At 37.0% G+C, this 11,871-nt stretch overlaps 1 protein-coding gene across 1 annotated transcript; it reads left to right on the forward strand.

Moving 5' to 3' along the window:
• The first annotated feature begins 1,168 nt into the window (after positions 1-1,168).
• pfdn4 (prefoldin subunit 4) lies at positions 1,169-11,575 on the forward strand. Its single transcript, XM_053318055.1, has 5 exons — positions 1,169-1,259; positions 3,770-3,816; positions 4,282-4,389; positions 5,391-5,531; positions 11,162-11,575. The coding sequence occupies exons 1-5, from the start codon at positions 1,169-1,171 to the stop codon at positions 11,291-11,293; spliced, it is 519 nt and encodes a 172-aa protein (XP_053174030.1). The 3' UTR covers positions 11,294-11,575.
• Positions 11,576-11,871: the final 296 nt, after the last annotated feature.

Here is an 11,871-nt window from a genome sequence, read left to right on the forward strand (position 1 = left end):
CAGAAATGTGTTATGTTAGATTGCATTGACGAGCAAAGATATACAGCAAATAAAGTTCAACTTCTTTTGAGTAAATTTGTACATCTGATCATATTACGGCAATGTCTTGACTTCAGTATCATTCAAATATCTTACCTTGTTATGCCTTAAAGTGATCTCCTCCTCAAAAAAACACAACCGGGATAGTGTCACTCCGTCAGAGGGATGGCCTTGCTGCTCCTGCTCAACTGTGTATATAGGCTATTGTTAACATGCTGTTTTATGTGTGCTTTAAAAATGGGTGGGACTGTTTTTTAAGTAATCAATTGGATTTCCTCCAGTCATCCGCCCAACAGAGTGTAGGTGCTTCTCAGTAAAGGCACATGATTAGCTCATGGTAATCTCACTGAAAAAGAAACGATCATAATAAGGTGACGTTATAATCAAGGACACTATGATGAGGCGGTGAAGCTCAGTTTTATTGACAATTGTCACTGGGAAGTAACAGGATGTGCGTTAAGGATACTAGTCCACACTGCCAAAAAAGAAAATATACATGTTTACTCTTACAACCCTGTTGAATTAACCTGGTTATTATAATTTAAAAAACCTGAAGCATTTCATCATTTATTTAATTATGCTAAGTGTGTTATTTTTTAAGATTGAAATCAGCCAATTATTCAAATTAATCAAACTGGCATGCACCTTAAAATATCTATTATATTACCTTGGTGTTATTTGATTTTCTTTTTAAAAAGAAGCTTTTTTGGGGGTTGCAAAGAGCAAGTATCTGCCTCATTATGTTAATTTAAAACAGACAGAGAACTCTGTAATTAAATCATCTCTCTTAAGAGACTTTTACATAGTCTTGTTTAAATGTCTTTAAAGGATTATCAATACCTATCAGAGAGGCATTCAGGGATCAAAGGCAAGCTGACTTTAATCAGCTGATTTCCTTCTTTTTTCTAATTCTTATCTTTGTGTATTATTTGTTGCGTTTGTGAGAAAAAAAAGCCAAGATTAAGCTAAACAAAGCTCCATAACATTCATTGTGTTTTAGTCCTTATTGTTTCTTCTAAACCTCTTTGTGCAGATCAGTCAAATTACACATTATCTGCAGCTGCTGAATAAAAATGTGTTTTAATTGAATGACTTGATCCCAAAATGTGCAGTATTTATTGAAATTATTATGACGGAGATTGGAATCCATGAAGACAATGTCCCAATTGTAGCCTATAGCCTGCACATTGAGGTGGGAGTTGGATTCCCCTGTTTGGACCGTGCACTTTTGACTTCATGCAAAGCCTTCAGCTGAGAGACCTCAAACAGTCTCTTCATGTTGTACCAACGCATGACAGCCTACATGTTTTTATAGTGGCACAAACTTTACAAAAAGGCCATTGATGTTTTAAGGAGAGAACAGGCATGTATGTCAAGATTTATTCAACCCAGGTCAAATAAATAAATAAATAAATGTGATTTCTCATGATAATGTGTAACTGCATTTACCTACATTTGCAGTGATAGACTAAATAAGATTCACTGACATCCTTTGCATCTTGTCTGAACCAATTTAAAAGTGCTGTAGCTTTACAGATGTATCCAGTAAATATTTGAACTTGGGTGCAGTACTGTTTGCTGTAGACATATATTTACAGAGCAGCAGTTCCGGTTGATAAAATAACGAGTTAGACATATTGTAATCAAGTGCAAAAACATTTACCGAAATATTTAATGATAGCCCTAAAAGTAAACCAAACTGTGTACTTTCTCAGTTATGACGAAAACTGGTTCAACTTCTTAGTTTTGTGAGTGTTTGATTGTTCGTAAAGGGTCATGGTTGATGTTTGTTGCTCTGCTGTGAGGTCAAGGGAAGGCCAGAAAATGTATTTAACTAAATGGACAAAACTGACAAAGTAAAGCAAAGTGGTAGGCAAATAGTGGCTCAGGGGCCAAATATGACCTTCACACAAAAAATATTTGGCCCGCTTAAAAGAGCTAACGTTTTCCCTTTCATTGATTACGTCAAATCTTTCACATGACTCATATAAATCTACAGTAGGAAATGATGTAAACTCCAATAGATTTCACTTGGTATCATCTTATAAATTGATCAGATGAATAAAAAAGCCTACATAACATAATTTGGCTGATCTGTGAAGAGATTTGTGTCAATACCAGTGTTTTTGCGTCAACCATAACTGAAGCAGGACACTGAATACTGTGTGTGGATAAGTTATGAATTACATTTATAGTCTTGTAGTGTAACACAGAGGATTTCATCATGTTTATGAGTTTGTTTGTTTGTTTGTTTTTTTTTAGCTAATTGAGTATTAACGTAAGCTGCTGTCTCTGAGTCCTCGCTCACTGGTGGGAATTATGAAATCTGCCCTCAGACACAATCCCTAAAACTGTTTATTCTTGAATGACTTATAAGAAAATAAACAGAAAGTAATTTATTCCTTTAAAGTCTCTTCTTAAAACATACTTGAGTTGAGTTTTTATTTTCTATGAACTGTCTTGTTTTCTGACACTAAATCAGTTCTTAAAACCCAATGATCTCATGATTTCTCATTCTTATTTTTTTCTGCCTCATCAATTTTTAAAAAGTGCTGTATAAATAAACATAATCATTATTATTTTTCATAGTATTTTTACTGTCATACTTAGGCCTTGGTATTGGTGCTCAACCAAAATAAAACGATACCTGCAATTGATCCTTTTTGCACCCAGATCTAGAAAATATGACTATTTGTACAGACTTGTTCACAACCAATAAACGCAACGATCATTGATTCATATATATTAATAATTTGAAAACTTTCAAAATGCATTTGTGTAAAAAATCTAATTATTTAGATGTGGAGAAGTCTGTGGCATTTTATGCGATTTGATGCTTGTATTCACATGATGGGTGTTGAATGAAGCACTCAACTGCATACTGGTATCAGTCTCACTTTATAGGTACTTTGATTGGTACTGATATTGTCATTTTTTAATACTCCAGGTTTTACGCCCTGCATTGATTTCATTAAAATTTCTTCTTAAAACATACTTTAGTTGAGTTTTTTATTTTTCATGACTTATTTATTTTAAAACATTCTCTTGTTTTGTTTTATTTCACACTAAATTAGTTTTTACATACTAAACTGTTTTTTATCTGTTCTTTAAACATGATAACTCATTCTCATTTTTATTTTTTTTCTGCCTTTGTGAAACACTTTGTAACATAGATTTTTTAAAAGTGCTATATAAATAAACAATCTTTAGCATTCGTACTGTGATACTCCGGGTTTTACGCCCCGCAATGATTTATTTAAAATCTCCTCTTAAAACATACTTTAGCGAAGGTTTTATTTTCTGTGATTTATTTATTTTAAAACATTGTCTTGTTTGTATTTCACACTAGTTTTTTTATCTGTTCTTAAAACCTCATGATAACGTAAGATTTTTTTTAAAAGTGCTATATAAACAAACAATCTTCTATTTTTATTTCTATTTTTCAGAATATAGCATGTTCGTATGTGTGAAGGAACTGAAACTGTACTACTTTGTTTTTGCTACATCTGGCATAACCTTCCACTCTTGTCTCCCTAGTCTGCGCTGTATATTTTTGTATGTTGTTTTTGTTGTAGAAAACTCAATAAAGATATTGAACATAGAATATAGCATGTTCACTTCATATTTTCCTGTCATACTCATACAGTCTATGGTCATACTCCAGGTTTCAGTCGCCGCTAGATGGCGCTGCTTCCGGCCCGCTGTGTGAAATTCTGCCGTCTTTGAACAGCCGAAGAAGCAAAGATGGCAGCAACCATGGCTATGAAGGGACCTGTAGTAAGTTAAAATTAAAAAAAAGACATATCAACATTTTCTAGCCACTCTGTCACTCTTTAGTGTGTGAAAGATAATTAAATATTAAAATGCATGTGTGTAAAAACGACAACAAGTATCAGCGCCGATGATATTTAAACGTTAGTGACACCCTCGTGTGTGTTAGCTCTGAATGCTAACGCCCTGCTAGCCTTGATTTAACTCAATGAAGAGCAGATATCTGAAAAGCCCTGCTCCCTGATAATTATCATGATGTTAATAGTGATGATAATGTTAATAAAAATATGGTTGTGATTTTTAATAATGGTGATAAGACGCCAAACTGTCTGTGTATAGCTTGCTTGTGCTATTCTTAGCTTCACTGACTAACAGGACTATTATCTGTCACACACCTTTAACTTCTCTCTCTCTCTCTCTCTCTCTCTCTCTCTCTCTCTCTCTCTCTCTCTCTCTATCTTTCTTTTGCAGGCTGTTGAAGATGTTAATGTCACGTTTGAGGACCAGCAGAAGATCAATAAATTTGCGAGGAACACGAGTCGAATGACGGAGTTAAAAAATGAAATAGAGGCAAAGAAAGTAAGTATTTATTCTGAATACACTCACATAATAATCAGTCACTGTGTGTGTGGTCAGGTTAGGTAAAAATATCTGATTTATTACCCAAGTAGTAAGTGTAAAGAGTTCAGTGTTGTCTAGATGTCAAGAGAGAAATAATAATAAACATTGGCAATAATAAAATAAACACAATCATAAATAACAGTGTGAGAAAGAAAGGGAGATTATGTGCATTTCTATTAACATGATAAAGACTATGTAAAAAAAAATCAGAATATACTAGTATAAAGACTAAACTCTAAATGATTTGATTTTTTTTAGACAAATGCATTAGAAAGTCTTCAAAATGCTCAAAATCAGCATGTGGGTCACAGCACTCATCACACACACTTATACATCCATGTACGTGCACATACACACCTACAGCTGCCTTAACAACAATAACAACAGATACATTCTGCTTAAAGTTAGCAAGCTAGCGCACGAACCCCGCCCACTACAGCATGCCCAATGTGATTTTAGATTTAAGCCTAATAGCAGGAAAAAAGTCTGCACACTGCAACTGCCAAGTGAAAGTGTATCAGGACAGTGAGTCTGCAAAAAAAAGCCACATATAAATTTAAGTATAAAATGACAAAAAATTGTGAAAAATGTTGAATGAAGCTGGATTCTGAGAAAAAAAGACTCAAAATGGTTTATAAGTTATCAAGATGGTGATTAGTAGTAATTAATAGTGATGATGAATAATTTTCTGATAATCAAATAATCATTATAGCTCTAATAAGACAATCCTGATAGGCTTAACGGATTGATAATTGATGTACTTATATTTAGTTGGCAGTTTAAGAAATACTTTTATGACAGTTATAATGATCAGTTTGTTTAATCTCGTCTAGAGAGGTGTTGATTAAACTCTTCTGTTATTTTAAAGGCTGTTAAACTAAAAGATGAGTCTACCTTTAATGTTATAAAGTATAGTGTTTAATCAACTCTCTAATAGTCTCACTAATGTCTCCGTGCAGAAATCCCTGCAGAACTTACAGGACGCCAGTGACGACCTGATGATGTTCGACGACGACGCTCTATTGATCCCTTATCAGATCGGTGACGTCTTCATCAGCCACACCCAGGAAGAAACACAGGAAATGCTGGAGGCTGCAAAGGTAGGACTCTTAATCCCTTCTTTACCCTCTGCACACTTTTAATCATCATTGTTAAAGGATTGAGTCAAAGAGCTGCAGGAGGAGAGTTTAACATACAGTGATACTTAATGAAACTCATTTGATTAGCAGCTAGCCTCAAGAGAATGATGAAGTGAACTAGTCAACATCTGCCACTAATGTTTATTCTCATTATTGATTAATCAGTTGTTTATTTTCTTAATTCAAATATCAGAAAATAAGTGAAAGTGTCTGTGCTAATAGCTCAGGGTCATCTTTAAATGTCTAGGTAGGAAGGACAGAAGGAAGGTAGGAAGGAAGTACAGATGGAGTAGGGCTGGACGATTATGGCAAAAATCATAATCACGATGATTTTGATCGATATTGAAATCGCGATTATAAAACACGATTATTCATAGATGTGTAAACATAAGCATTTATTGAACCACCAGAACTCAACTTGAAATATATTTGAACAGCATAACCAGAAATACATTAAAATCAAGAAAAAAATATATAATGATAAATGGAAATAATAATAGCAATATGTAAAAATAATAAATAAAAATAAATAGCCAAAACATAGCTTATTAAACAAATTGGTCATGTTGCCATGGTGTGCACTGTGTCAAGCCGTTCACACGCTGAGAAGTGATCGATCCCACCGCACAGACATTAATATATTATGTAATCCATACATCCCAACTCTCTGCATATTGATAGCGGCTCCCTGACGCCCGCAAATGAGACACAATCTCCCGAAGTCTGGAGTGAACGAGCAAGAGCACGCGCTAGAGAGTGACTGCGGGCGCGTGTGTGTGACTATCAATGCAGCGCGTGTGAGAGTGCAGCGTCCTGACAGCTGTGTGATGTCACTGAAGATGTCCCAGTCCTACCTTTCTTCTTGTCAACCAAAGGCCTTTCTGTCATTTTAAATCACCCAGATCTGCACAGAAACACACCGTTCCTCCAGCGGGTCATAAGGGGCGGGACACAGAACTTGCTGGGAAAGACGGGGCGTTGGATTTATGTCACAGGTGCGCCGCGCCGGGCGGAACAATAATCGTTTTATGTCGATTATTACATTTTTATAATCGCGGGAGGCCAAAATCGATATCGCGATTAAAATTCAATTAATCGTCCAGCCCTAATATGGAGGGAACATTTACCCTAACAGCTGAAAACATTGGTTAGAAAATTAGAAAAGTCATCAAATGTCATAAGTTACATTATTTTGATGAAGTAATTGAAATAGTTACATTACTCCGGTTCATAATAAATCTTATTTTTTAAAAACATAGGATCATAAAATCATCATCAGTCTCTCTACAGTTAGTTTGACTCGGAGAATAAAGCCACACAACAAGCTTTATAGTAAGCAGAGTTGAGTGACCCTCTTCTCTTCTATCAGTCCAACATGGATATATTTGTCCTTTTATTACTGTAGAGTCTGTCTCTCTTTTGAGCTTCCTGTTTTTAAAAAATGGGATTTATTAACTTTAATGAAAGCTTCTATGACTGACCCATTACACTGTGTTTGACATCAAAGCTGATTAGAAACATTATATTAAAAAAAAGGTTTTAAGGTTAAAAAAAAAAACAACAAAACTATCAAAAGTCAGTTCTCGACATGCCTGAAGCTCGGTTTGTTATTTAAGCACTCTGGTCATTTTTTATTTTTTTTAAATGAAATGAAAGAATTTGTCCTGTCGTGCTTTTGTTTTGAAGAGCAGGGACCAGATTTCATTGAAACTCAGTTTGTTCAGTGAGATCTGAAGGTCAACGCAGCCCCAAAAAAAAGGCTCTGAAAATAGAGCTCCACATGCTCCGTGTAGCTGTTCACACCATGCTGACTGTTATTGACAAACTGCCTCAAAAATACAATCACTTCTGATGTGTGGAGGTTCTTTGTTGGAAATAAAATATTTGGTCTTGAAACACAAATATAGTATCACAATAATATCACAAATATTAGTCTCTCAGGGCTGCAACTATTTTCATCGTCATTATATTTAATTGTCAGTTATCTTCTTAATTAATCATTTCATTGTTTGCTGTTTAAAATCAGAAACCGGTAAGAAATATGGATTACTGTTTCCCAAAGCCCAAAATAACATTTCTAATGTCCTCAACCAAAATGTATTCAGTTATGATTTATATGATAATGATCATTGACGACTGATAGAAGAATTTTTGGCTTTGGCTCTTTAAAGGAAAAAGAAAACAGCGGCTGTGTTCACTCTCTCAATAAAGTTTTCTTTTTAAATAAATGCAATGTTTCAGTCACTGACCTTCTTCAGGTATATCAGTGACAAATCAGGGTTAGTAACATGAGCAATACAAACATATCTTAAAAAATTGTCTTAAAAGCAGCATCAGGTTTGTTAAAATGTGTGTCTTGTATTTTTGTTGCTTTTATATAATTTGAAATGACATTTGCACCATTTTTTCCCCCTGAAAATGTCAAATGGTGTAACCACAAAAGAATGATATATATTAAATATTTTATCCACCTACAGTGTATTTAAATGGACTTATACTAATAATGGCTGTAAATGTTTCCTGATCGCCATGGTTACCCAGATGAAATGTAATATTTAGAACAATAGTATTCCATTAGCTTTATTTAATATAAAAGTTATAATGTAAGATCATGCCAAACTAGGTGATATGGTGTTTTATTGACTATTTACTGTTTTTAAGTTGAATTATTTGGTACAAAGTTTTTATGGTTACACCACTTAGACATTTTTACCATAATCCTCTAATATATTCTCTCAAAATGGATTAAAAGCAGAAATTTGATGCTGGGTCCACAAGAAAAGAATCTTTGCAAGTTATTAATATGTTTATCGTCACATTTTAACCCCTATTTATTAAAAAATAACCTTATTGAGCGAGTGAAGGCAGTGTGCACCTGTCAGGAAGACTATTCAGATATGCAAGAGATTTTTTTTAAAGGCATTTCTTTCTTTAAAAAATACTCAAAATGTTTACTGGATTATCAAAATAGCCAGTGATTCATTTCCTGTTGATCAACGAAACCATATTTATCACTGAGGGCAGAATAAGTGCTCATAAACATGCTCTAGTATACGTTCAGGCCTCGCTGTCAGCAGGCTTTGTTCATCCAGGAAGCATTTTTCTTTTTACACAAAGGCACTTGAGATCCTCGTCAGTAAAACTACAGGAGGAGAGCAGAGTAGTTTCAGCTCGCTCCGTATAGCCGCTGCACCAGAGCGAGGGCGAGCACTGACAAAAGAGGGACTGGATACGAGACCTTCCAGGATGTCCCTGTTTTGTCCTTGTGGTGTTCGGAGCTTCATCAGCACACAACAAAGCACAGAGCACAGGGGCTGCTGCTGCTGATTGATGTGGAGCAGCAGCAGCAGATACACACACCGAATGACTAATGTGGAACCGCTGGCACGTCAGCTCATTATATCTGCTGATGATAATTTAGCTCACATTTTACACCATCATCTTTTCTCTCCTCCGTCTTTTCCTCCTCCTACTCCTCCTTCTCCTCTTGTTCTTTGCCTTCTGTGTTTTTGTTTTGTCGTTGTTGACGCAGCTCATTCGTGTAAATTCATTGAAACTGGTTTAACCCTCCTGTTGTCCTCGAGTCAAGGAAGGAAGGGAGGAAGAAGGGAGGAAAGTAGGCAGGGAGGAAGGGAAGGAGGGAGGGAGGAAGGAGGGAGGAAAGGAGGGAGGAAGGAAAGAAGAAAGGGAGGGCGGAGGAAAGAAGGAAGGGAAAAAAGGGAGGAAAAGAGGAAAGAAGGACCAGTCAAAACAGATCACAGTATTTGTTTGACAGACATGAAATCATAATGTTGTCAGCTCTGAAAGGAAAAATCAGCTTCTATCAACATCAGGACAGTTTCCCCAAGAGAGTTCAACATGTGCTCAGTGCCAACAGAGGTCACACTTAATACTGACCGTTGCCATTTTGTTCTGAAAATTATGGGTTTAAAAAAAAGTTATATAAAGCACCAAATCACAACAGGAGTCATTTAAGGTCACTTCTCCTATAGGTCAGGTCTACACAGTGATCCTTTAACCCTCCTGTCGTCCTCCAATTGAACCCCGTCTGTTTTGACTGTTCCTTCTTTCCCCCCTTCCTTCCTTCCTTCCTTCCTTTCTTCTGTCTGTCCTTTCTCCCTCCTTCTCTCTTTCCTTCCCTCCTCCCTTCTTTCCTTTCCTTCCTCCCTCCCTCCCTCCTTCTCTTTCTTTCCTCCCCCTACCTTCTTCCCTTCCTCTCCCTTTCCTCCCTTCCTTCCTTCTTTCTTTCCTTCCTTCCTCCCTTCCTTCTTTCCTCTGTCCTTCTTTCCTTCCTTCCTCTTTTCCTCTCTCCCTCCCTCCTACCTACCTTCCTTCCTTCCTTCCTTCCTTCCTTCTTCCTCCCTTCCTTGACTCGAGGACAACAGGAGGGTTACTAAATAAACTAAATAGGCTATTATGTTATTGATCTCATTCATGTGAAATCATTTCATTTCACTCTGCATCATCCGTTCTCCTCTGCTCTGTTTTGGAGCTACACACACACACACACACACACACACACACACACAGACACACACACACAGCCACACCGAGAGAGAGAGTGGATGAGAATCAACCACAGACTAGGGTCGGTGTGTTCAGTATGAGACAGAGACAGAGTAGCAGCCCACCTGCAGTGCCATCGTACAAAGACGCTCGGAAAGATCCACTGCAGCATTAAAGGACGCACACCGTGGACAAAACAGTGTTTATAATAATTGTTCTGTTGTAAAATAATAAAAGTTAAGTTCTAATTATTGTTATTAAATAAAACATGTTAATATTTATAAGAATGATTCTTTAACTGTTTGTTTGGGTGTAAACGCTCGGTAATAAGAGCAGCAGGGAGCAGAGGAGGAGTAAACCTAGGCTAGAGGAAACACTTTACTGTTTATTAACCCTCCTGTTGTCCTCATGTCAAGGGAGGAAGGAAAGGAAGGAAGGGAGGAAAGACGGAGGGAGCGAGAGAGGGAGGAAGGGAGGAATAAGGACATAAGGAAGGAAGGAAAGAAGGAGGGAGGAATAAGGACAGAAGGAAGGAAGAAAGGGGGATGGAGGAAGGAAAGAAGGAGGGAGGAATAAGGACAGAAGGAAGGAAGGAAGGAAAGATGGAGGGAGGAATAAGGACAGGAAGAAAGGGGAATGGAGTAAGGAAAGAAAGAAGGGAGGAAGGAAGGACAGAAGAAAGGAAGAAAGGAAATAAGGAGGAAGGAAGAAAGGGGTATGGAGGAATGAAGGAAGGAGGGAAGAAAGAGGGATGGAAAGAAGGAAGGGAGGAAAGAGAGAGGAAGGAAATAAAGAGAAGGAGGGAGGGAGGAAGGACAGAAGGAAGAAAGGAAGGGAGGAAGGAAATAAAGAGAGAAGGAGGGAGGGAGGAAAGACAGACGGAAGAAAGGAAGGGGAGGAACTGTCAAAACAGACGGGGTCAAAACGACACAAAGGTTAATAAAGAAACTGAACAATAAATGTTGATCGCCATTAAAACTTTTACACAGTACTGCAGAAAATTACCGTTTCCTGTTTGCCACATTTTACCTGCTGTCGTGTAATTGGAGTTTTTATTTTATTTTATTTTTATAATCTGTAATCAGGAAAAACTGGAGCAGGAAGTGAAAGGGCTGGAGGAGCGAGTGTCAGCGATACTGCAGGTTTTGGGTGATCTGAAGGTCCAGCTCTACGCCAAGTTTGGTAACAACATTAACCTGGAGGCAGACGAGAGCTGAGCAGTGGACATGGACATTGACAGCTGACCCAACATGGACTTTTCTTTTTCTTCTTTTTTTTTTTTTTCTTCCACGCAGCCCTCTCTTATATCCGATCCACACGACGTTTGCCAAATCAAACATCCAGCATAGTAACACGAGCTTAGGTTTGTAGCTTGTGGCTTATCTTCGTTTACACAGATGATGTATGTGTCTTCACTTTTTTTTAAAGTTTTTTTTTTTTTGGCCGAACAGATGCACGTGAATAACAACGGTAAATAAATGCACATCATTTCTAACGTATTTTAATTGGTCCCTTATTTAATGCTCATGGTTCTTTGTTGTTTGGTTTTTTTGGTTTTTTTACGCTGTTGATGAAACTGAAGTAAAAAACAAACAAAAAGAAGAGCAAAAAACAGTGTTGTGTTTTAACTTTGGAGCATATTTAACCTTCCTTCCTTCCTTCCATCCATCCTTTCTTCCTCCTTTCCTTCCTTCTTCCTCCCTCCCTTCCTCCCTGCTACCGTCCTTCCTTCCTCCCTCTCTTCCTCCCTACCTTCCTTCCATCCTCCTTTTCTTCCATCCTTCATTCCTTCTTT

Source organism: Scomber japonicus, chromosome 4 (assembly GCF_027409825.1).
Source record: "Scomber japonicus isolate fScoJap1 chromosome 4, fScoJap1.pri, whole genome shotgun sequence".
In the NCBI taxonomy this organism is placed as follows: domain Eukaryota; kingdom Metazoa; phylum Chordata; class Actinopteri; order Scombriformes; family Scombridae; genus Scomber; species Scomber japonicus.